Source organism: Osmerus eperlanus, chromosome 17, assembly GCF_963692335.1.
Source record: "Osmerus eperlanus chromosome 17, fOsmEpe2.1, whole genome shotgun sequence".
Lineage (NCBI taxonomy): Eukaryota > Metazoa > Chordata > Actinopteri > Osmeriformes > Osmeridae > Osmerus > Osmerus eperlanus.
Genome location: NC_085034.1, coordinates 6,428,291 through 6,454,315, shown reverse-complemented (window position 1 = coordinate 6,454,315; position 26,025 = coordinate 6,428,291). Strand labels below are relative to the sequence as shown.

The 26,025-nt window shown below is 45.7% G+C and overlaps 2 protein-coding genes and 1 long non-coding RNA gene across 5 annotated transcripts; 1 reads left to right on the top strand and 2 right to left on the bottom strand.

Annotated features, from left to right (window-relative positions):
* Positions 1-5,335: 5,335 nt before the first annotated feature.
* Positions 5,336-7,670, bottom strand: phlda1 (pleckstrin homology-like domain, family A, member 1). The gene is made up of 2 exons (XM_062483486.1): positions 6,959-7,670; positions 5,336-6,285 (listed from the first exon to the last, which is right to left on the bottom strand). Exon 1 carries the CDS (start codon positions 7,443-7,445, stop codon positions 6,987-6,989), a length of 459 nt encoding a protein of 152 aa, XP_062339470.1. The 5' UTR covers positions 7,446-7,670; the 3' UTR covers positions 5,336-6,285; positions 6,959-6,986.
* Positions 7,671-8,283: 613 nt separating this feature from the next.
* Positions 8,284-23,634, bottom strand: nap1l1 (nucleosome assembly protein 1-like 1). 3 transcript variants are annotated; one of them, XM_062482656.1, is made up of 16 exons: positions 23,519-23,634; positions 20,635-20,673; positions 19,047-19,135; positions 17,727-17,829; positions 15,604-15,745; positions 14,691-14,783; positions 14,236-14,364; positions 13,814-13,885; positions 13,553-13,692; positions 13,267-13,412; positions 13,146-13,165; positions 12,912-13,034; positions 11,970-12,002; positions 11,805-11,855; positions 11,186-11,218; positions 8,284-10,214 (listed from the first exon to the last, which is right to left on the bottom strand). In XM_062482656.1, exons 1-15 carry the CDS (start codon positions 23,632-23,634, stop codon positions 11,213-11,215), a joined length of 1,302 nt encoding a protein of 433 aa, XP_062338640.1. In that variant the 3' UTR covers positions 8,284-10,214; positions 11,186-11,212. The 3 variants fall into 3 exon arrangements, with proteins under 3 accessions (XP_062338640.1, XP_062338637.1, XP_062338639.1); XM_062482653.1 differs by lacking the exon at positions 11,186-11,218; XM_062482655.1 differs by lacking the exon at positions 11,186-11,218 and having other exon boundaries at positions 14,703-14,783.
* A 1-nt stretch (position 23,635) lies between these two features.
* LOC134037406 (uncharacterized) lies at positions 23,636-25,723 on the top strand. Its single transcript, XR_009932519.1, has 3 exons — positions 23,636-24,177; positions 25,156-25,290; positions 25,544-25,723. It is a non-coding gene; the product is annotated as an uncharacterized LOC134037406 (long non-coding RNA).
* The last annotated feature ends 302 nt before the right edge of the window (positions 25,724-26,025 follow it).

The following is a 26,025-nucleotide window of genomic DNA, read 5'->3' as shown; positions in this document are numbered from 1 at the left end:
CCTCATTATCCACACAATGCCCCTCAATCCCTCCGGGGTCTAGCCTGCCAGTGCTGGTACAGGCCAGGCAAATCTTCTCCCTTTGATGAGGAGGCTTCCACGAGCGTGCACACACTCACTCATCAGCCTTCCACCAAGGCTCTCCTATCAACCTAACACCCTATCAGATGGTATGGCAAGCACAGCTTAGGCTCTTGATAGCCTTCAACGCCTGTCTCACTATGACAAGCCCTCATTGTTTCCTAATGAGCTCTTATCAGATGAGGAAGAAAAGAAGATAAATACTACACGATCCAGTGTTTCTTATTATTTTAAATTGATTCCGCTAAATACCGAAGAACCTCTCCTCCAGCTTTGCAATCAGCGGAAGCTTTCTCTTTAGGGCAGGGAAATGAGTCACCCGCATACAGCCAAAGGTGCGGCGAGTAATCATAGAAAAAGCTATTGTAGCCTACTACTGTACCCGCACATGATGACAAACGGCGGTTAAACTACTGTTACGTTCTCCGTGGTGCCTAGTCACGATGGTCGTTCATTCAAATTCTTGGCTTGTGGCTCTAACGTCTAATGATGATTATCTCCGACCATCGCAATGGGGAGGTGATAATGTAGAGCTGGCAGATTAGCAGCGCTTGGCTGGTATCGCTGCCTCAGAACGCAATGGGGTCTTTTGTTAACTTTCAAGGGCAACCTTTATATATTGACACAAGAGCTAGAAACGTTTTTCCTTTCTACAGATGGTGTTATGTCCACTTCATTTTTCTGATGCACTCGTTTTGACTAAATTCACAATCACAGTGATTTGTCCAAACAAACGAGTTAACAATGAGTTTGACGGCACTTACATCAGGCATGGCCTACAGTAGGCGATGTGTTGCAAACACATTTTTTATGTGACTGAGCTGCTTTAATAGCCTGAAGATATTATGTGTGTGGGGAAAGTTAGTAGGCATAGGTCTACTGTACATGTGATTCTTTGAGTGCAGCTGTGAAAGAACTAATTTACCCATGCATGCGCAATTCCTGCTTTCACTCCCACTACGTTTCACACGAAGTGCACAACCTCCATGTGCATGCTAGGACGACACTTTGCTATTCATTACTCTCAGTTGGTGTGTTGGGGGGGTGGGGAGTTTCACCACATGAGTTCGTTTAATCACATGATTTCACATCTGCGCTTTATAACTCAAATTTAGCATGTTTTGAGGTTTATTGGAGTTGAAACGGTTTGAATGCCAGAGGATAATTTGGAATGGGTGCGTTTGATTACAGCGTGACCCTCCTGGGTTTAGACTTCTGCCTCTCATTACTTCTCAAATGTCAGCTGCTCCAGGAATGAAGCTTTTCTCTCTTGTTTAAGTAGTCCAAATAATTTTCCAGAAGAAACAACCTTTACAACCATTTATATTTTCAATATCTGTTTTGTATAGAACAGCTTTGAATGTATTCCGACACTGACCCAAAGGTATTCCATGAGTCATTCAACACAGCCTACCATATCACAACTTGTCTTTTCAAATCCTCATTTACTTGAGCTGAACAGAAATAGGAGCGACCCTCTTCCTGGTGTAACGACTCTGTTATCTGAGGCAAAACAGGAAGTGAGTGGTTGCAGGGACAGATCAGGGCTTAACTCCCAGGAGCAGCTCTCATATCATTGACCTTGGGGCAGTCTGGAGGAGGTGGAGTTTACTTTGGCACTGTGGTCCAACTGCTGGAATCTGAGGTCGAACACAAACACCTACTCTGTGACTGTGTGTGGGTGTGTGTGTGTGTGTGGGGGGGGTGTTCGTGTGTGTGTCTGCATGTGTGTGTGTATGTGTGTAAAACAATGTTTGTGTGTGTGGAAATGTTTGCGTCCCTGTGTGTGTGCAGGTGTGTGTATATGTGTGTTGGTATGTCTGTATGTGACTGTTTGCTTGCTTTTGCACACAAAAGATATAGAACCAAGGCACCTCTAGCTGAAGGAGAAAGGACAAGTACAGTATATCCTCAGACACCTCTATTTTGTCCCTGGGTTTGCTGACTCAGCTTTATACTAACTGCTGACAACAATGGAAATCTAAGGAGCAAATTCATTTTCTATTTTTCCCTACCTGAGCTTGGCGGCTGTACACTCCCATAACAGCCTGGTGCTCAAAAAAACATAATTTATATGCAGGACCTGTAGTTCATGTTTTTTTCTCCTAATATGGTTTCTCTGTTCATGCAAACACCATGACACCATTCTGTACAAAATAAATCTATTGATAACTGCAGTATTGTTCAAGTAATTAAGGACCAAAAAGCATAGTCAATGTAGCACTGTGACTTTATTTGACAAGTAGGGAGTCATGTGGCTGAGCGGTTAGGGAAGCGGGCTAGTAATCTGAAGGTTGCCAGTTCGATTCTCCGGCTGTGCAAAATGACGTTGTGTCCTTGGGCAAGGCACTTCACCCTACTTGCCTCGGGGAGAATGTCCCTGTACTTAATGTAAGTCGCTCTGGATAAGAGCGTCTGCTAAATGACTAAATGTAAATGTAAGTAAATAATAAAACGATAATATGAAGTTAATGACTGACATGTGGTCAAATATCCAGTCACATTGTTCTCCTGGCAGAGCTTTGTTTGTGTTTCATAGCCTTCAGTTCTATGGAGTTATCAAAGCATCGTTTAGGAAAGGTGACATTTCCTGTCCTAATCCTTGACTGGAGGCAACAGCTGAGCTAATTGACCTGTGTGGTTCTGCTTCTCCTGGGTGGTCTGACCGGGAACAGGGGCAAAAGGGGTTGGGGGCTGGAGGCTGAGTGCTGGGGGAGGGTGGTGCTGGAAGCTGAGGGCTGGGGGGACTGGAGACTGAGGGGGGACTGGAGGTTGAGGGCTGGGGTCTGGTGGGTGGAGAGGCTGGAGGGCCTCGTGTCTGGAGCCTGAGGTGCTGGAAGCAAGAAACTTGAAGGTTAGGAGAGCTGAAGGCTAGGAGGGTAGGAGACTAGAGAGCAGGGCCCGGGGGCTGGGATACTGGAAAGCTAGAGGCTGGGGACTGGAGGGGCTGGGGGCTAGGATGTTGGAGAGCTAGAGGCTGGGGACTGGAGGGGCTGGGGGCTAGGATGTTGGAGAGCTAGAGGCTGGGGACTGGAGGGGTTGGGACAGGAGAGCAGGACTGGGAGGTACATACAGGAGTGGTGAAGCAGATCTAGTCAGCTAAAACCCTGAGCTAAAATAACTCTCTGTTCAGCCTCCATTCCTGAAATAACAATCTTTATGAGGTGGGGGAAGGGAAGTGTTGAAGAGTTTTAACAAGTTTTTTTTTTACTTTCCCTGCTTACATCCTTTTTAAAATACTGCTTCCAACATTACAGTACTGAGTGTTAATTCTGTGTGGATCATGCAAGGACTCATATAACTCATTATATAATCAGTCATAGAAACATAGGTCACAGACTAGGTGTAAGTATAGTGTAACAATTATTTTCATGACCCAAGCATAACCACCCTGGCAAGGCCAGTAGCCTTAACAGACAACCTGACAAACAATATGGCCTTTTTTTTAGAGAGTTCAGACCAGTGGTCCAGATGGAATAGTCTTTCAAGGCCACTGTACGTCCCACACACTGAAACACCACAGGAGGAAACAGCACTGTCTCTTTATTTGGCTTTCTTTCTCTCACTTTGTCCCTTTCTCTCTCATTGTCTCTCTGTCTCTCTCATTGTCTCTCTTTGCATCTCCCTGCCCTCTCCTTGCCTCCCCCCTCTCCCAACAGCTTGCAGGTGGGTTATAACATGATGATGTTGTATTAAGGCTTCATGTTCTGTTTATTCACCCCCCCCCCCCCCGTGTTCCTTGTTGCACACCTGTCAGAAAGGTTTGTTTTTACTTTCACCTAGCACAACGATTTCTCCCCTACATCCCATCTGTATCCGACTCTACAGGAACACGAGACGGATAAGAAACAAAGCCCTTGAGTGTTATCTTCCCCTCAGGCTGGGAGAATGCAGCTGATGTTCAGTAGCTGGCCCTATTGTACACCTACGCAGTGTTTCCAAGAGAAAAACAACGTGTGTGGAAGCGAGCTGGGTTCCATTCACCAGACGGACGAGCCGCTTCGCCCGTGTCAGCGGGCCATAGGTCATTTTGGGAAGAGCCGACTGTGGGAATGTCATGACAACTTGTCTTCACGTCCCATCATGCTGTCCTTCAAGTGGTCCTTCTTCTGCTCCCTTCTCATAAACATACACAACAGTACACGTACAAACCGAGTCAAACATTAGACAGCCATTGACCTGTTATGTGTCTATTGTATGTGAACAAATCGGTTGCGGTCCAATGGGACCACATACAAACTCTCTGCAGTGTCGTTGGTTTTAATGTACTGTTAACACAACAGTGGTGTGTGACGCATGAGAACACAGCTGTAGCTCCTCCACAATAAAGCCTTATCTCAGAGCCCGGTCATGTGAACGCCATACCAGCCTTAGGAAGTCAATTAATCTGCAGAAGGGGGAGGGGAGAGGAGGGGGGGGAGGGGAGGGGGGGTCGAGGTGAGTATTGAAGATTGAGTGAGAAAACATTTGTAATGGTCTCATCTGACCCAGGAAAAGAGAGAAATACAGAAAAAGAGAGACGGAAAGGGGAGGGGAAATATGGAGATAGAGGAGTGCATTGCAAAATCCTAGTTCTTCTCACTGATTGGTTGGTCCAGAACCAGGGCCAAGAGGGTCCAAGATGCCCATCGGCACACACTAGTCTGTCAACATGACTTCATCAATGGTGAGCTCCAGGTGTCAACTCCCTGGTGATGTAGCCTAGCAGGCTAACACAGTTTGGGACAACTGGAAGAGGTCAAAAAAGGGGAGGCGGTGGTGGGGGTGGGCTGTCAGCCCCCACCGGACCTCTGGCCTGGCACCAAACAGGTCTGAGGGGACAGATAAGTGAGAGGTGCTGTTCGAAAACGGCCTCTCTTTTTGGGCAGGGCACACTCTGACAGGGCCTGGGGTGTGGATATGTGGAGAATGACCCCCCCCCCCCCCCCCCCCCCTCCCCCGGACATTTAACTTCATTGAGAAGAAACGGACACACGCGTGTGTGGGCGTCTGTCAGGTGTACAGGCGTCCCAGGGACTGACAGCAGACATGTTATTTTCAGAACTGCTGGTCTACTTTTAGACCAGGAAACAGGGTGAGAAGATCACAGGTAGTAATTGTGAGAGGGGTGAGACAGACAGCTTGTTACACAGGACCTGCACACACCCCGCTAGTTTGATTGATTCCTGAAATGGTTGAATCAGGTTAATCTGCCCACAGGTTGTCAGATACTGGGGTCCACAAATGAGAGAAATCACAAGAGGCGGAGTTCACTTTGAAATGGAATGTATATTTCAGAGGTATGAAAATAGCTCTTACACACACATGAAGATAAAACCCAGACTGAATACAGCAAAACTGTGTTTTAAAAGGCTCACAGCTACTACTTTGTATGCCATGACAACACACGTTCAGAGAATAGATACCTTGAGATGTTTTTGAACAGTCGTCAACAAAACAAATAAAACAAAAAACACATCCATAGAAAAATGTAACGAGTGAACACATTCTATCCATCATCTATGATTTAGTTAACAGTGGTTAATGTGACAATAATACCATGTAACTCACATCAAGAGAAACCAAGAGAAAACTGAAAAAAGGAAGATCATTCTTCATCGCTGGACACACTGCGGAAGATGATTTTACATCAAAACATATCAAAGGAAAATAAACATAGATACGAAATGAGTCTTTGGTTCAATCAAAGAATGTGAACATGTGCATCATGGTAAGTCTTTTTCTTTTTGTACAGCAGTACATGTTACTCACTATAAAATAATTGATAGAACTCAAAAGACAATACAATAGGCCTCTCCTAACAAAAGCTACCATCCACCAAGATGACAAAATACTGATGCTTATACTGAAATTGACACATCTCCCGGTGTGAACATTCCCTAATTTCAACTCCAGTAACAACCATACTGAACATTCATCAACAGACATTATTCAGATAAAAAAATATATACATCTAATAAATAAGACGAGTTAGACGACACAACATAGCACATTGGAATACCGTTGGTTTCTCACATGCTATAGGCCTCTTTTGTCTTTTCAATAAGTCTCTAATGGCAATAAGACTTTGAATGACGGATGCTGGTCTTTGGAACCCAATATTGAATGAGGGGCTTCCTGGGAAGTGGCGCTCCTTCGCGAAGCGGTGGAGATGCAGCTGGCTCCGGGGTCTAGATTGATCTTTCAGCTGAATGTCCAATTGACCTGCGGGTACAATATATTTGGGTCAGCTCAGTAGGACACCATACACAAATGATTGTGCTAACAAAAGACGCAATTCACACACAATTAGCAATCAGCGTACGCTCATCTTTAAAGAGTAATGAGTTGGTCGAAGAGATGTGAAGTCAGTAGTTTCCTTAACCTAGGCTTCTGCATTATCACCTGAAACCAGACTACAGAGAATACATAGGCTTTAACGTTTTCAGGAAAATCAGGGAACTGCCCCAAAGCCAATTTTCTTATCTTCTTTTGCATTTAGGGGTAATTGTGTTATTAGGTAGCCTAAGGTCAGTGGACTAAAATAGGCACAAGCCGCACAAGATTTGGTGCTTTGAACACCCTGTGCGTAAAGTCATTTAACCTGCTGCCTACTAGGTGTCGTCTAATTTATTGTGAAATGTTGTAATGTGAGCATACTATGATCTAGAACAATGAAACCAATACACGGTTCATAAATGCATCAAAGCCTCCATGCAGTCATCCTCGCGCGTAAAATCCATGTTCGGCTACGGGGTAACGTGATCTCGTATCCTGAGCCTTGTCAAATATCAAACGATGCCGAAGAATGTGTATCCAAGCAATTTTCACGTGGAGGATTTCCACCTCTAAAGAGGCCATGTAATTAAGCCACCAAGACCCCTCTCATATGTCTTACCGCAAATGTCGAATGTCCAAGGCGCAGGTCACGCAACGTTTGGCGAGCTCCGAACCATTTTCTGTCCCGGTAGCTGAACTACAAGCAGCTGCTGTTTCTGTCTCGTCGACTTCACGGCCAGTATCGCCTGCCTGTTCTTGTATTGCACCATTTGCAAAGTTATCTCGGCATTCCAGCCTTCGTCCTGTGGACACCTGAAATCTATCTCCTTGCCCTCCGTCATGACAACTGTGAAGTACATATATTTTCCTTTCCTTTCGACGCAGTCCACTGTTTTCATGTTGGCAAAGTGCAGCTCCTTGATTTTGCCGGTATCTCCACCGCCGTGGTGCTGATGATGCGGATGGTCGTGCTGCTTCGGCGGGAGAAGCAGAACCCCATCCTCTGTTAGGACGCAATGCTTTTTCTTCCACAGCTGCAGCAAACCATCGCTCCGCTTCTCCAGAAGACCCTCTTTCAGTATCTTTCCGCCGTTCTCCAACATCATGACTAAACGCTCAAATTCTTCGTAGGAATAGCAAACGTTTCTTCGTCCTCTCTGCCGGAGAGTTAAAAGGCATCGAAATATGAAGTGGTCACTGCATTAAGCGGGAGTTGAGACTGTAACCTAATGCCTATTCTGCACAATGTTCAGTGGTAGCCTAGCCTTCATCCGTCTGCAGCCTATCGCTAGAGTGGCTGATATTCTCGGTGTGACTGAGGCTCTCTCTTGCTTGTGGACCGCCCACCAAGTGACATCCAGCGGAAAGAGAACTCGTAGGCAGTAGCTCTGCCCCTCCTGCAGTGTGCAATGGCCTATCAATGTCACAGTGGCCCATCTCTAAAGGTGTCCCAGGCCAATTTCAACTCCGACTACAACATACAGAAAATGTTCTGCAGTATAATACCAAAGTGAGGCAGGGGTTTTGTGAAATGTAATCCTCTTTTAACGATCAACTATGGACATGGAGTGGGCACCCATTTTTGTTTCCCCAAATCCTATCTGCTGCTTTGGAAGTAGGCCTTTTTTGATGGCTAGTGACTTTTATTGAACTTATTGAATTTGAAATAATTTGATTGTAGGCCTATACCCAGCTGAAATGCTAGTGTTGCAGGCCATTTGTCAAATGACAAGTCCACACCATTACTGCATGATTAACCTGAGTTAGCATTTGACCCGTTTGAGTGTCAACACCCAAATGGCCAATACACACCGTATACCCCCATGAATCAGAAAGCTTAAAACATTTAAGTTTAAGGTTTTATTTGCACTGCTTATTCTGAATACAGTTCCCTCATTTGATATTTGGGTGAAACCGAAGTTGACACAAATGAAAACACAACGGCACGTTTAACCAATTTATTCATGAATATACATACACGTACAATTATTGAGTACATTAGTATTTTGTAGCATAGCATTTCGCTTTGACAACAGCTGCTCAAAAGGATCCCAACAGAATCCAGTCGTGTCCCCACAGCAACAATCACTGATCTCTCCTGTCTGTCCCCACCAATGTGCGTTCCTCTGAAACTCCACTACAGAAGGCAGCAAAAAAGGGATGGGCGCTTCCACCTGGACAAACATCTACAACCAAACAAATGGCTGCACTTGGCTTAACTTTGGGAACACATTGGGTCCGATTAATAAATTGTCCACCCCCCGACTATGTATTGCTCTATCATGCTTCCATGTGGCCTACTGGGTAAGGGGACAGGCTACAGATTTGGGGGGGGATGAAGGTGCCAACAGAAGACCTCAGTCTGCCCTCTACCAGGAAGCCATCTTACCCCCTTCACAGTGATAATCAGGAGCATGCACTCAGGGAGCCGTCTGAGACAGCCATGTCACCTATAGCTTCCTCAGAACCCCAGAGAGCCAGTCAAAACCCCCAGAGCACAAGAAAACAGACTTGATTTGGTTGACTAAATCGGGTTTGCCCTACATCTTAAATACACCTCATCTAGGACTTACTCTTCCCAGAGCTAACACTAGCCCAATGTGATTCCCCAAGTTAAGGGTAATGCACTTCAGACTCCTGTGATTAAGTGAGGCTATATGTTTGGTATATCACAAGAGCAAATGCTGCTCACTTCAGAATGTTCTAGAAGGAATATTCGGCCCAGCTCACAGAGGACACCACTGGTACATGACAAAGTAGTACAAAGTGCTATAGAAAAGACAACAGTCAAGCAACCGTGGGCTTACGAGCCACATGTAGATGAGTGTGGGCGCCACCTGGGGGAACTGCCAGCCCACTTTAAGGATCTGTCTCAAATGCTAAGGGGAAGTGTGACTGGGCTACATCAAGCCATGTGCTCTTCAAAAAGAAAAAAAAGAAAAAAAGTTCCCTTCAAAACACTGTAAATCTAAAACCTAACATTAGGGAAGTTCAAAGTAAATAAAATACACATTAGATCAATTGCAGACTTCATTTTCTGTAACATAGCAGCACCAATACATGCCCCTGTTCATTTAACAAATAGGTCCATTAAGTCAAAAGAAATGTAGCGCACTCTACCAGTGTGCCTACACAGGAATGTTCAGATTGTACGAGGTTAACTCTGGTGGCCTGCGAAGGCCTTGCAAGCCGCCCGCCTGATCAAGTGGCGGGCCAGCTGAGCACCCACACGACTCGGGTACCTGATGACATCACTTCTATTCCTTCACGACTAAAAGGAACACAGCATTGCCATGCCTGTGCTAAGAGCCCGGCTATACTTCAACCCTCAAACAGTTTTCTTCTAAAAACCCAGTGGCCTAAACAAATGGTGGCAAGAAAAGGTCAGGAGGGAGAGGTGGTGGGGGGGAAGAGAATTCAAATGAAAAGGAAACAGGTCGGCATTTTGATGTCGTCTGGATACAGTCTCACCACAGCTGTTGTCTAAGAGCAATACAACAAAAGACTTCACAAGAACCCAAACTAGATTAGCAGTGAGACACATGTTCATGCTGTTCAAGGGAAGGTTTCTTTTCTTTCCTGCATTCTAACTATCGGTACAGAAGAGGGAAAAAAAACAGGTCTAGTAAAATACTATGCATATCGAGCCACTCTGCTCCCATTATTTAATCATGAGTTGTTTTTGTAGGTTTTTTTCCCGTAACAAAAATCTTGAAACCCTTTTCTTATTATTTCTACCAAGAAAAATACAAAACATTATAAGGCGGTAAGTATCTATGTTTTATTTGAGAAGCAGTTACAGTGCGGTTGATCCTCAAGGCCTCCAGAGACAGACTTCACTGCTGCTTGCACTCGGCTGGAGGGTTAGCGTCCTTCTGCACACAACCACAAGGAGACAGGACAATGTTGGACTGCACCCTCAGCTACGTTCAACACTGACAAACCCACAACACCATCAATGTTTTTTTTTGTACAATTGAAGCAATAGGTTTCATTAATAGACATGTGTTTGACTTCCCCCAGAAAACCCAAATATAAAAAGTCCATTGCCAGAATTGTTCTCCAACTAAGAGTGACAGTAGTGATGGACAGTTCTAGTCAAATGGTACACAGAGCACAACTAGGAGCCGTCATAACAGCTGCATGTCTCCTTCAGAAGGACAGGACTACAGGCTGTCTGAAGGGAATGCAGGCCTTATGAGCAGCTATGATGAGTGGGCCGAGGAGGCCAGCTGGCCTCGTGACCTGGGACCTCAAAGCCCTTCTGTGACAAGGGACTTGACTGGTCCGCAGGTCACGACGCCGTCAGGAGAGGAGGCCCGTCTGAACGCCTGCGAGGTGTCCTCCTAGACCCACAGGTTTGAACGACTGAAAGCAAATACATGGTCGCCATGACGCCGGCTACACCCTCCCCTGATGTGTCACAACCAAGAGGGGGAGGAGCGCTGACGGATGGAGCGGTGACTCACTGTGACATAAGAACATCCAAACGTCACAAAACTTGATGGCATACACCCAACATTCTTTTCCCAGACAAGAACCAAACTAATAAATAAATATTCGGGTGTCGGATAGAGACTTTTAGCAAGACGGGACGAATTTGGTCTGGTTGGAAAATGGGGGGGAAAGGGGGTTGGACTAACTTCAACATACAGAAATACAGACGCTTAAAGCAGGGCTCTCTAGGGTTAAAGGAAATTGTAAAAACAAAAAAAAACAACAACAAACCACTATGTTAGTTGTAAGTGCATGAGGGATGAAGAAATGGGAGGGTGAATAGAGATGGATGTAAAGGAGGGAGGGGGGTGGGGGTGCAGTAAGCTGACAATTCACAAGCTGTACCTACCAGGATGGGGTTATTTCTACAGATCACTTAAACCTAGTGAGGAGAAACGTATAGAGAGGAGCTGACAGGGTGCCCAGTGATCGCAAATAAGAACATGAATGACTTTTTAAAAAGCTAAGTAGCAGGAATACAGAATTTGAGGCTTGTCAACAGGCTGGCAGACGCAAGAGTACAGCATCCATTTCACCCAAAAGGAAAAGTTTATCATAAATAAATAGAACAAAACCTGCACCACAAATGCTCTGGAAAATTAGTATTTAGTTGGCGATTTACATGCAGATTCAAGAAAGCAAGATTGAGAGCCAGCATGCTTCCCTAGCTTATCACAGGAAGAGTAGAGAACCATTTAGTCTACCGCTACACAGAGGAACTATTACTAGGACTGAACGTGGAGGCCCTGTAGCCTGTCAGAGGATCTGAAGCCATCATTGGACCTGTAATCGCCTGAGAGAAGCCAGTAGGGCAGCCACAACAAAAACAACATGTGGAAAAAGCTGGTGTGTGATGGGATGCATTTGGACAGTATGTATTCTGTATGTTGAAATCTTCTAGCTGTGGTGGCACTAGGAGTTGTGCCTGAGCGGCCTGGTCTTAGCGAGACCAGTCAGCTGGTACCCACCTTGGGATCATAGTCTGGGTCGTTCTCTTCATCTGCCTCCTCCTCTCCCTCCTGCAGACAGACAGACAGACAGACAGGCCGTTAGCAGTGTTACCACACCAGCATGTTTGTGGATGTCATGTAGAAGCTGCAGCCCCAGTGTGGCAGAGGCCCTGGGTTACGTACCTCATCATCAGCCTCCTCTCCTTCCTCATCATACTGGAATATAGAGAACACCAGGGTTAGAGACATGTCGAGGCACACAGACGAGCTATATACACACAGAGCTGCTGTATTCACACAGTTGCTAGCTCCCTCTGGCACAAGCTGTACGTTATGGAGGATTATAGGGGCCAAAACAAAATAAATGGTTAAATACTTTCATAAATAATTATATAATACAAAGCTTAAATAAATGCATAATTATATAATTTAATGCCTAATTGACATACAAAATGTATAAATTACAAATTAAATGACACTAAATATATAAATGTTACATGTATTTGTGTGTATATATAGATTTACGTTTTCATGTGTTCACATTTATTTATTTATACTTTCATTTATCCAGTGTAACTTGTTGCAGCAAAATAAATCTGTTGTCCCACATAAAATACTGTTAGTGTGCTGCCGAGTCGTGTTACTGCACATGCACGCCGGCAACACCTCGCAGCCTAGCAGGGGAGGGGCCAAGTGAGTTTGAGCGAAGTTAGAGGAGCGGTGTTGCACAACCACTATGATGTCAAGGGAGTTGTGAACCGAATGTAGAGAAGAGAAATTGACATGTCGACCACTGTAGCATACAATATTTCCTTCATTGAATCCGCACTAGGTGCTGCCATCTTGAATAAGTCAAAAGCAGTCGATTCAAGTTGAACCACCAATCAGAGGCTGCAGCAAATTACACCGTGGATAAATGAAAGTATAAATAAATTTGAACAAATGAAAACGTAAATCTAATATATATACACACGTAATTTTTATATATTTAGTGTCTCATTTTATTATAGAATTATTTATGTATTCAAGTATTTAGCCATTCAGTTATTTATTTAGTTAGTTTTGGCCCCTATAATCCTCCATAGTACACTAGGGCACGCACACACAAACACACAAACCACCCACATCGTCATCGTCATCCTCGATGGCCTCTCCCGTGAAGTAGAGCACAGCCCGGGGGACGATGCGCTCGCGGATGAAGTGTCCGATCTCAAAGTCTGCAGCCAGCACCGCCTCAGAGTCCTCATCCTGGACACACACACACACACGCCGCATGACTGCACAACCTAAACCCTGTTGATCTGGATCAAGTAATCTGGTAAATAAAAGATGTATTGTCAAACAGGGGGGTCTACTCACCAGTTCTCCACTTTCTGGAACTGTGGATTGAAAAAGATTTAAATGATCAATACGACAGCTTGAAAACCAGGGTTATTTTGAACTGGCAAAAACGCATCCAACAGATGTTCAGAGTTCTTACCCTCTGGCGGAGTGAAGAAGTTGAAGAAGGAGTCGTTGGGGACGGTCTTGGTGACCGTCCTGACTGTGCCACGCCCCTTGTGTTTCTGCTTCTTCTTGATGGTCTTGAACGTGACGTTCTTGCCCTTCGTCCAGTCAATCGTACAACTGTGGGACAGAGGAGGATTCAAGGAAAGGTTCAGACTGGTCACCGATTGGCTCTGAGGCTCAGGGTATGGGGATTATAAGGCAGGTGATTAGTCCCCAAGCTCAGGGTGTGAGGAACTAAGAAGCTGATTGGTCCGTACCCCGTGCAGCCCATGATCTCTGGCCCGTCAAAGGAGAAGGGGTCGCTCTCGTCTGGCTCTGACCTCATCTTGTAGGTTTTGGTCAAAATTGTGTTTGTGAAGAACTCGTTGGGCTCAAAGTAGAATTCTAATGAGAAGCTCTGGAGACAGGAGAGCACAATGAGGAGAGACGGGTTTGAGCATGAATAAGATGCGAATGACAAAAAGGTATAAAATACTGTCAACAAATACTTTTCAATCACAGCATGATCTGGAACTCACCATTGGCTGGCCTGGATCTGAGAATTTGACTTTGATGTCTTGTAAATGTTTGAGGATAGGCTCATCATGCTCCTAAAAACAACATTAGATATTAAGTCTTTGACTTCCACCCTCCCAACAATATATGTAAGAATAACGCAAGATTGTTATTGTTGCAGTCTAGTTACAGCACACACCATTCCTTGGCACTAACCACCCAAAAAACTGAACTGATGATCCCTTGATCTACTGTACTTAAGTATATGCAGAATGTGTACCTTGGTTTGGATGATGAAGTGAAAGTTAACATGCATTTCCTGAAGCAGCCACTAGATGGCAGCGTGGCCCCAGAGCCCCAGTGTGAGCAGTAACTATGGCCGTGTTGTGACCTAGTTTCCTCCACGAGCCTGCATGTGGTTCCCCGCTCGGCGAGCCCTGCCTACCTGCAGCATGTCGCTCAGCAGGTCCACGTTCTTGAACACCGTTAGCCAGAACTCTGGGATGCCTTTGGGGTCTTCCTTCTCCTCGTCTTTCTTCTCCTCCTCCACCTTGGCCTTCTCCTTCATCTCCTCCTAGGAAAGAGATGGAAGAGAGGGAGGGTGCAGGCAGCTTTGTCAAAAAAGGGCAGGACACATTGTGCCTCATTTCCAAAAATAGACACGTCCCTCTTTTTTTACAGATCTACCAAGAAACATGCTTTAAATGGGAAGATACATTTATACCAGTGCACAACACTGATAAAATCAAATTCGACATGCATTTGCAATGACATCAATCAGATGGGCTGAGAGGCAAGCCCCCCTGGTCCTGCTGGGTGTGTGTGTGTGTGTGTGTGTGTGTGTGTGTGTGTGTGTGTGTGTGTGCTGGGGTGACAGAGGAGGCATAGAGTCACCTGTACCTTCTTACTTACTGTCAGCTCTTCCTCCTCATCAGCCTTCCACTCACACTCCTCGTCTGTGGGCTCGTAGCTGGCCTTCACTATGTCGCTCCTCTGCAGAGGACACAGGCAGGCAGGCGGGAGGGAGAGAGAGAGCCCAGTCAGACATGAGTTTGGCACATGGTGTTATTTTCTTAAAGAGGGTACACCAGTACAAGCACAAGACCTGATGGCTACAACATACAGGTGAACTAGGCAGAGACTAAAGTGGTTGCTTTGGTGACAGCGTTGTGTGCTTGGGCTGTGTGTGTTTAACTTGATGTCTGAGGGGAACAGAGCAGGAAGCCAGAACTTGACCCCCCCCCCCCCCCCTCATCTCAGCCCCACCAAGGCACTGATGCCAAGAGCTCGAGGGTTAAGGGGCAGGAATACACAGCCCATTCAATCCCACCCCACCCTCGTCCGACACACTAAGTTATCTGTGTAAACCAAGATAAGTGCAATAGGGACTGGGCTGCCAAGCCAGCGCCTTGTGTCTCCGAGCCAGCAGCCTGGCAGCACTGTGTGAGTGTTGGTCTGACCACCCCCTCCCCCTCACCCCTTCCACACTTCTCCATTATAACTGGATCCCTAGAACAGCTCTTTTATTTCGGCTAAATCTTGAACAAGCCTCAAAGGGCAGACAATAGCGCGCGTGTGTGTGTGTGTGTGGAGGGGAGCTAAAGCAGTAGAAGGCTGTCAGCCTTGGATAAGCAGCAGCCAACAGAGGAACAAGGCAGTCACACAGGCTGCTCACCACGAAGCAGCACTGCAGCCCCTCCCCAAGATGACCACGTCAGACACGGCCAGGCAGGGACGCCATTCTACAGTACGACCCAGGGGGTCACACAGGCACGAGGCCCGCACAGTGAGGGGAGAGAGGGGGGCGTCTTACCTTGTCGAAGAGAGGCTGGTAGAGGGCGGCGTATTTCCTCTCCAGCTCGTGGACCTCCTCGTAGAACTTGGCCTCAATGTGGGCACATTTGACCTGGAGGTTCTTCAGGGCGTTGACGCGCCTCTTTACGACCTTCGGTAAGCTGGAGAGGACACGGAGAGGACAGGGTTAACAAGGGTTACCAGGACATTCACTGACACAGTGCGCCTAGGGTTACCAGGACATTCACTGACACAGTGCGCCAAGGGTTACCAGGACATTCACTGACACAGTGCGCCAAGGGTTACCAGGACATTCACTGACACAGTGCGCCAAGGGTTACCAGGACATTCACTGACACAGCACACCAAGGATTGGCTAACAAAGGTCCTTCAGAGGAAAAGGATCTCGTGTGTGCTTGCAGTCCCATGTGGGCCAGTCATGGCTATGTAAAAACTAAACTGGATCTAGAGCAACAATAAACATGGGAGTTTAGATGAAGTTTCACCTAAAGGCCAAAACGAACAAGAATTAGTTGCAGCCTTCGTCTATTGGTAGATTACATAAAGCTACAGTCCTATGGCATAAGATGTACATTCCTAATGCATGTGACTTGATTGCACTATAAGTTATGTACAGTTCCTCTTTTAGTAGGTAATGGTAATGTCATTTGGATGCCATTGATAATTCTCAGACATACCTATACATCCAAACTTACAGACAGTCCTGAGGCCATTCTCAAGTCATGTGAATACACAAGCATTCAAATGTAAACACTTTGCACATAAAAAGCTGAGAAAACAATAATTGGACAAGTTCTCAGTTCTTAGACAAGATTAAGAACTCTGATCAAGTAGAAGCTTCCCATGGTGACTTGAGTTTTAATAAAAGGGGGTGGGTAACTGGGTTCAAGTGAAGGACAGTTCTGTAGCATGATCTCTGTCCTCAGCACTTCAGAACTAGACCTGGGTGAAGGCCCTTAGGCATTGCATCCCGGGTAGGGCTGACTGGAGATAAAGAGCAGAACTGAATTATTAAATAATGGGTTATTCCTGCCTCACTGTGGTTGATTGATTAGTCACCTGGCCTCCCTCCAGTAACAGTCATACACCAAGGGCAACCAACATGTCTGAATTGCTCAGTGTCGGAGCATTTGACTGCAGATCAAGATCTAGGTTGAAGGTTCAAATCCCCCTTTTGAACGGCGCTTTACATTTACATTTAGCAGACGCTGTTATCCAGAGCGACTTACAGTAAGTACAGGGACATTCCCCCCGAGGCAAGTAGGGTGAAGTGCCTTGCCCAAGGACACAACGTCATTTTGCACATCGAACCGGTAACCTTCAGATTATGAGCCCGACTCCCTAACCGCTCAGCCACCCGACTCCCGCTTTAGAGGAAATGTCTGCTAAATGAACTCATGGTATCCTTGCAGTACACACAGTATAGTGTGTATTTTTATTTTTTTTATAAATGTGGTTCCTGTTCTAAACCTGTTCTACTGTGACAACTCCCTCATGAATATTTTTTTTTTAACCAGCATTAGAACCGAGGCCATGAAGATTAATTTCTGGGGCTGAAAACGTCCCAGCCCTCGTGTTCTAGTGGTAAACTGTTGGACAGTTAATTTGCCGAGGGCTTCTCTGCCTCAGCGACACCCCCAGTCTCTCCCTCCTCTGGGCTTCAATAACTCAAGGTGGCCCTGCCAGCACCCACGCATACACCCACCCACGCAGCCACGCTGGGGGGACGAGCCAACAACAGCTTTTATGGAGATATGCCTTGTTTAATGGCCGGGTGCAGAAATGATGTTCTTATTCGAAGGAGACTTTAGAGGTTTAATCATGGTCCTTCAGTTAATGCTTTGGTGATGGAGAAGGGTCCATGATCTCATTTCAATTCTCATCCGCATTTTAGACGTGTGTTGGATGCAAAGACCGCACAAGTCTCTCTCAAGCACTACAATCAAAAGCAGCCTTTTGATAGAAACACTGCTCATTTTGTCCCATCACTGCAGTTTCAGGTTAAATTTACTGGCCTGACCCAGAAAAACCTATACACTTTTTTTTTATAAACTGAAAACATTAGGCTACAGGAAGTGGTAGTGAAGGGGTACAGGAAGAGGAAGCAGACTGCGGCCTCACCTCTCCATGTATCCTGACGGCGAGCCAACCAGACCGTCCAGCCTCTCCTGCAACGCAGCCAGGATCTGTGGGTTCTGCATCATCTGCACCGTGAGCTGGCGAGCTGAGGACACAAAACACCCATTTAAAATCAGAAACACCCCCAATCAAGATCCAAAACACCCCCAATCAAGATCCAAAACACCATTTTAAGAAAAACAAACACTCATTCAGAATACAAGACAACCATTTGATCCCTAAATTTAGAACACAAGACATCCATTTTGGGGGAGAAAAAATGGATAAGACGACTCTACAGAAAGGAGAGAGACAACACCACAGTGTAAACATGTTTACTGAGGTGAAGGGCAAACAAATGGGTGGCAGACAAAGCAATCACTGGAGTCCTCCATGTTGCCAACACCTGTCATGCTCACATATCATAGCAGAAAACCTGGACAGGAAGCCCCTTTCAGGTCTTCATTCCTATTGTCATACAGCATCCAGAGCATCCAGAGCTTAAGACCAATTGGTCAGACCCTCCATTTAAAATAAAAGGGGGCTCTACAAATACATTCTGAGTTTCAACTGGAACCAACACCCCACACTTGGTAGAGTTTGCCTTCCTGCTTAACAGGCAAATGTGATTCACCCTGCTGCCTGGTCCACAGCCACATCTCACAGCGAGAGAGAACAAACCTCCGCACAATGACTGGGGCGGAGGGAGGGAGAGAGAGGGTGAGGCAGAGCAATGGAGAGAGAGAGATAGTGAGACAGACAGACAGAGAGGGAGAGCACTGAAGACAGGGAGGGAGGGGAGCATTGCTGCATAATTTACATAGGGAGCCAGCAGACATGCCCTTCCTTCATACACCAGTCAGTTTAAGTGTTAATGCCAGGGTTGATGCCCGCCTGGCCTTGCCACTCGTGACTGACAGGCAGCTCAGTGTGGCAGAGGCGAGCGGACAGGGGGACATGAAGACACCAACAGGGCGACCTTTAACCTTTAACGGTTCCTAAACCTGGGGATGCACAGCAGAAACACTGGAGAGCAGAGCCAGGCCTGGACAACAGACGCCGTTCCTTTCGAGTGCGTCACTGTGACAACACTCGTTGTGGGATACAATAAGCTTGTTTAAAGCCTTGTCCAAGTGTCGTACAGGTTTTAAATAACAAATGTCCCATCTAACAGAGTAGGAAAAGGAGTCGTTGGGAAAGCCAATAATAACATTTAAAAAAATATACATATACATAGCTTCAATCCCAAACCACCCACACAGATCTTGGGTGGTCCCACTGGACAGAACCTGGGGGTGTGGCCACGCCCCATGGCAACCTCACCTTTGCTGTTGACGTCCTCTCCGGTCTCCTCCTCCTCCACTTCCTCCACATCCTCCATGTCTGCCGGGTCCAGCTCAGCTTGGTCTTTACTGCAGACACAACCGAGAGAGACAGAAAAGGGAGGGTCAGACTATAAACAAAGACCCGTCCCGGTGCCCTTTTCAAGAGGGAGGATTCACTGTGCAGAACTGACAACCATTTCAACTTTTGCATGTCCTCCCTCTCTGAATAACAAAGGACAGTAAAGCCCTGTGTGGGGGAGTGGAGGAAATTCGTTTTCAGATCCTGGAGTGACGAGGCGAACCTCCACAAGCTGCCAAGTCATCACGCAGGGCCGGCCTATGAGCTCCTCCCTCCATCTTCCTGTCAGTCTGGGAACGTGTGGGAGATCAAAGGACTAACAGTGGAGGGTGTTGCCATGACAGACTGTGGAGCCGAGGGGCTGTGTCCCTGTGTGTGACAACACAGGCCTCCTGGGCCAACGTCAAGGCCCCACTATTAAACTCACAGGAGCTGTCAGCCAGCAGATGACAAGCCCACAAGGGACCTGTGTGTGTGTGTGTGTGTGTGTGTGTGTGTGTGTGTGTGTGTGTGTGTGTGTGTGTGTGTGTGTGTGAGAGAGCACAAGCAATAAGGCAAGAGATCATGCAGATATGCACGAGTGAGTCTGTTTCTGAGTGAGTGTGTATATTCAAACGCAAGCCTCTATTTACCAATGTGTGGTTAAGAGCCAGAGTGGGAGGGAGGGAGAGTCAGACGGCACAGGAGAAACCTGACCCCAGGCATGGCATCCCAAGCAGCCAGGGCTAAGTAAACAGTTAGTGTGATGGCAGCTTGGTGGGAGGAAGGGCCAGACCAGGCAGATGGGTCGCTAGCTGTCCTCCTCACATACACAGCCTGCTACTCTGGTGTCAATAATCATCTCACAGCTACCTTGAACCCAAGTCTTGTCCCGTTTGTGGGCATTAACCCAAGTCTAATGAAAGGTGGGTATTAACTAGGGGTGGAACAATATATCATGGAACAATATATGGCAATACAACATTTTTACAATATGTATCGTCGAGTTATGGCAATATAGAAACTCAAATTCTGAGTGGAGCTTGTTTAATTCTGCAAGAGACCAGACTGAAAACAGAGGTGTCTCCTTCGGCTCTACTACCTAACCCTTCCTCTAGAGACTACCTCCACATCGCAGCTGCATAGTGTTGCCTGGAGGCTCCTGGGCAACTGGTGCAGACAGTGCCTACCCCAAGGGGATTCAACTACATTTACTCAGCATGTAAAACACTCCAAGTACACTAGCCATCTGGTCACGCGTTATAGTTGTAGCCAGTGCAGTGTTCACACTGTTCCACATACGAGCAATTTACATGTCCTAGAAAGTGTGGCTGCAACAGGGGGATCAGCAGTTATGATGAGCAAGCCCAACTACCAATAGAAAGCGTGGGTGGTGTCAGACAATTCTATAGGATGACAGGGTAGAGCCAAAACCAGGATAGTTTGCTAAAAACACTTTAGCAAAATGGACACTTAAGCAACAAGGCTCTGTGTTGCACAGTAGCAAATCGAGTGCAGAAGAACTTACTTGTCAATGTCTGCCATTGTAGCCGAGTCTTGAGTGATGCTGTGGAGAAAGGAGGGAGAACGTTTGAGTGCATGGTTAAACAAAGTGGTTTAATTCAAGGGAAAAGGCAAGAAGAAGGAAAGTTTGGGAAAAGTTAACACTTTTGATAGTTAACTTATGCCATTTCAAGATACAAAATTGTCAGATGTGTCAGCTGATTTCATCACAGTAGCATAGAAGAAAGCTTTTCCAAAACTCAGAGTATTAACTGAAGTGCGGTTTAAAATCTGATTCTCATCACTCAGTTTACCAACATCAAAATGGCCTCTTGACTGTAATCCTACCCCTGACTGTTGAACATGCAGAGCAAGCAGGTTTGGCACCATGTCAAAACTAAAATCACTCCAAAAGAACTGAAATACAAAGTTCACAGATGGCCATTTTCGCAGAAGTTAAAACGGAAAGTTTTTCCTTATGAGCCATCTGCTCATTCAGCTCTCAGATCTGCCACCATCTTCTCTGGCCTATTACAGTTACCACACACGCGTCCACACTGATGTGTGCTCGGAGCCCCAGGCTACAGCTTTGGTTGCTGGTGAGATGACGTGATGGGTCACTGCACCTGACGACCCCACAGGACGACCCACAGGGGCCCGGGGAGTCTTTTACAGCACTGACTAAGACTCGGGTAGGGACTGGGGCTGGTGGTGGGGATAGGGGTGGACAGGGTCGACAGTGGCTGGGGATGAAGGGGACTGATGACCAGACTGGCTTCTCACAGCGCTGAGCACAAGCAATCATAAGGCAAACGTCCCAGCCACAACTGTGACCAATGCTTGGAAGCTTATATGGCAGTTCTAGTTATTGCACTTAATCTTTTACATTTAGTCATTTTTAATATTAACTATTAAAAACAGGCCTTGTGTAGATGTCCAGGACAGGTGCCAACATAGGCAACCTATAGTCTGGTCCTCCAATGATAAGACAGGTGAGGAAGCCCCACCATCACATCATCCATCTGTTCCTCACATGTCTCGTCCTGCTCTCATCCATCACCCAGCTAGCCGGCCACTCCCACACAGCCGCATTTGCATTCACAATGTTGTGAACCTGTGTAGCTCACCTGTGATTTCATCCACCGCTAGTAGAAAAGAAACGCAACCAAAATGAAACCAAATCGTTCGAGAAACACAAGGTGACAAATTGTCTGGGCCAGGTAATTCCAGCTGGAGGGATTTTTGACAAAGCAAGCACTCAAAATCCATGTACCTTTTCTTATTTGGCCAACTACCACCCCTGAACTTCAATCTTCATCCAACCTGAGGGAGAGAGAGAGGACCTTCCCTGCCCAGCAAAGAAGAGGAAGGTGATATGTGCCAGAGCACATAGCATTAAAAAAAGGTTCCAAAATTTGGGCCTCATTATTGGAGTAAGGAACACACAAAAAGGGCACCGGTCAAGCAATTTATAATACAGCGTCAGGTCAAGAAACTTACCTGCCGAGTATACTCTTTGCTATACCAAATTATTCATGCCAGAGGCTGAGCACAAGGCTGTAAAAAGCCCTTCCCAGCACAACGATTCTGAAAACCAAAAGAACCAACCTAAAAACAAAACACCAGCAAGTCATCTAAAGCCTGGGACAATATCCTAGCTTCAACTTGGCCAAGGCACCAGGGCTAGACATCAGTAGTGCTATGCCCAGTTGTCATTCGTTAAGTTCCTGACATGCCTGTAAACTCGCATGTCAAAGCATTTCCACACCAATGCTTTAATGAGCGTTTGAGCCTACTCAATTCATAGCGAACATAGCTTGCATAGGCTAGGATTGTTCTGCAATGTATGCTTTGATCAACCACTAAAACTGATGAAACCAGTGAAACTACGTTTTATGAAAACGAATACTTCAAATGTATGGTCCCACACCACACCAAAACATTCAATTGGCACGTGGAAATGCCTATGGATTGACTGATCTCAGAAACGCGCCCTTTACTAGTCGTCTGGGACCACGTGTTGAATGCACCGCTCATGCCAATGGTTGACAAAGAAATGGTGGATGGCTGGCTAGCAAGCTAGCTGCAAGTCAAGCATGCACGGCCTAGCGAACTCTTAAAGAACTGTCAGAATGTGCATCAGGCACGTACTTGGGCTGCCTGATCAGCAGCCATGTGACATAAAACAATGTTCCGGGTGATGTTAATAAGCTAGCTGATGCTAGTGAGACACTTGTTTTTGTCCCCTCTCCATTACTCAACCCTAGTGTACATGCTTAATTGGTTGACCATCACTTGCTTGTGTTGCGAGCTACGCACTTGGCCGCTGCGTTGACAGGTATATGACAGGTCATGCCTCAACAGTAAACTGGGAGCAGTCTTTGGTAGAAGTACATTTAGTTGGGAACGACACAATAAGCCAGCTTTAGCATGTCTCTTCTCTCGCTCGCGCTGCGATTAGACACCAAAAAACTTGGGGCACCCACATCTCCCTCCCTCCACATGCCCCCCTCCCTGAAGGCTTATCGAGAAATAAGGTCAAGTCTAACTGAAAAGACAATAGCAAACAAAATCATAATGGTTAAACACTTCTGGAACCACGACTCAAATTTCAATTTATTTCAAGGAACGCTTCATAGCCGGGCTGAACATGAAGGATTTCATCGTGCATGGATCACATCATGGTGGAAGCCTTGTGTCTCAATGGCTGCTGCTGCTGTCTGATTTGGCGAGCTAACACGTTAGCTAGCTGGTAAGCTACAGCTCCATTTTACATCACTGTCTGCCTAAATAATTCAACGGATACAACTTTAACACATCCATATCGAAAGCTGCCAAAGAGCGAAAATGGGAAACACTGTTGGTGTAGATAAAGTCCGCAGATAGAAATGTTCATGTCATTCGCTTACCTTTCGCTGGCGGCTTGACTAGGTTGTGCTGCGCAGTGAAGCGGTCCCAGAGAAAAAGACTCCGCTCTGATGGCGGTAAAAGGGAGAGAGATCCCGCCGCTTGCGCTCATATACATCCAGCGTCATCACGTAAACCGGGTTGTCACCGGGACAACGTTGTACCAATGGGAGGGGCAGGACTTTGGAAATGTTGGAGAACGTGCCTCCTCGTTATCCCCATGTTGATGGTTTGTTCCAACAATATCAAACACTGTTACCGTTACACAGCAAAAACATGGGTCAATAGTGAACGTTTACATCTTAGACCAGATCAAACTGACGCTGTGCGGATGATTTCTTCTGTTCTATAATTAAGAAATATAGACTTCATTATAGTTGCTCGGAGATCTGTGCTGCATGATCAATGAAACCCTGTATCCCATTACTGTAATTACAGCTCATAACAACTTTTGTGTGATAACAGGCAGACCGTGAGAGCTGTAAACAAACGCGCTGGCTCATCTGCCCCTGACTTAGACTCTTGCTGTGGGCAGAAATGGGAGGATGAAAGTATGAATCATTGCCTATATCAACCAGCAGACTTGACTGTTTGCCTGTTCCACATGTAAGCACCAGATACCGACTCCAGACTGAGCAATCGTTTTGGGCACGGGGCCAAGGTTAGTGTGATACAAACCTTCAAGTACGTTTCCCAAGCATGTGTGGGTGAGATTACATCACTTTCCGATTTTAGTCTAAACAGGGAAGCGAACCTTTTAAAAAAAAGTTATTAAATGCAATAGGCAGTATGCATAAATAAAAACAAAAGATAGTTTTGAACAAAGTTATCATGTATTGCTGCTTGGTCCTAGAGCAGGTGTTTCTAAGTAGTTTAGGTTAGTATAAATAGAGAATCAAGCATTTTTATGCTTTGTGTTTCGAAAATACAATATGCAGCATTGTACTAAAAACCTTATATATTACAAAGTTGTCCTGAATTGCTGCTTGCTCTTGGTGTAGGAGTCAGATGGCTGAGTGGTGAGGGAGTCGGGCTAGTAATCTGAAGGTTGCTAGTTCGATTCCCAGCCGTGCCAAATGACGTTGTGTCCTTGGGCAAGGCACTTCACCCTACTTGCTTCGGGGGAAATGTCCCTGCACTTACTGTAAGTCGCTCTGGATAAGAGCGTCTGCTAAATGATTAAATGTAAATGTGTAGGTGTTTCAACCCACAGAAAGCCACTTCACTGTAACAATGTCATTTGTATGTTGAAAGGGCGGTATTGTCAAGTGAGGCTTCTTTCTGTCACAAAGACCACAGCTCACCACAGAGTATTTATAGAACTCACCTCAGATCCGACTTTGTACTCAGATGTTTATTTTTAATGTTGATCCCACTTGGTGGCATGACTCATTAGAAACGCTTTGTTTAAAGCCCCTGGCAAGATACACGCACACCCAACACATGACAAGTGATGATGCAAATCTTTGTTGATACAATTCTGCCAGCAACAATGAGGAAAGAGCTGTTAATATGCTGTGGCAACCGGGAATCATTAAATGTATTATAGACAACTTGTCAATTATTTTGTATGTTTAATGAGTGTAGTAGTATTAATGCATGTTGTAATGTAGTGAACTACCTTTGCGTCTGTTAATAGAGACAAGGACGAGTGTTCTATTAGTGGGCCTCTGTTCCTGCCTGTAATCTGGGAGTCTTTAAACAGGCTAGAAGGAAATTAGGTACAAGCCTGCCATTTAAACAGCAGGACACAACAATCCCTCAAAATGTCAAGGTGAGTTTGTGTTTGAGGTTGGCTGAAGTTTCAGCCAGTAATCTCACTTCTTTCATGCATTTGATATAATTTATCATGGTTTTTTTCAACATTGCCTGAACTGATTTACTCCCCTGGCCAACTGTGGACTATAAATACGTTAGTCAAGTGTCACATTTTGTATTCTCTCCTTCAAAGCTTTAATAATAATGTTTGTAGAGTAAATGACAAAATAGATGTTTTAAACGTTGCAATATGCATCTTAAAATCTCAGAGCATGCAGATGAGATCCATGGAGCTTTATTGCTGCAATGTTCTCAACAAAGGGCTTTGCAGACAAAATAAACAGGAGATGAAAGGGAAGTCATGTGCATCCAGGAACCAATTGTTTTCAAGCAATTAGAAAACAAATTCAGATTCTGTCGACGGAGCGAACGTTGCTCTCACACATATCAATGAGGCAAGTATTCCAAATGTTATCCTAAATGTCACTGCCGTCTAAGCTTAGCTTAGTATTTCAGCCAACACATCCATACAAGCACTGTCCTGAAGTAGCATACATGGATATAACACCAGCTATCAAGTTTGAAGTGTAAATAGTCTGTCTTTGTTCTCCACACTGCAACAGTGACCTGGATGGGAGGGTTAGGAAACACACACCAGATAGTTGGCTCAGAAGCATTCAATTTGAAAATTAAAGTTTCACCAAGGCTATGCATTATTAACAAAGGAGGCACACAAGTCTCGAGAGATAAG

Coding starts and splice junctions, on each gene's coding strand:
- nap1l1 (XM_062482653.1), bottom strand. CDS start 23,634: ATGTATATGAGCGCAAGCGGCGGGATCTCTCTCCCTTTTACCGCCATC. Junction 19,136..20,634: donor ACAATGGCAGACATTGACAA/GTAAGTTCTTCT, acceptor TTGTGTCTGCAG/TAAAGACCAAGCTGAGCTGG. Junction 10,215..11,804: donor ACCCAGACTATGATCCCAAG/GTGGGTACCAGC, acceptor GGTTGTGTGCAG/AAGGACGCTAACCCTCCAGC.
- phlda1 (XM_062483486.1), bottom strand. CDS start 7,445: ATGATGTTGGAGAACGGCGGAAAGATACTGAAAGAGGGTCTTCTGGAG.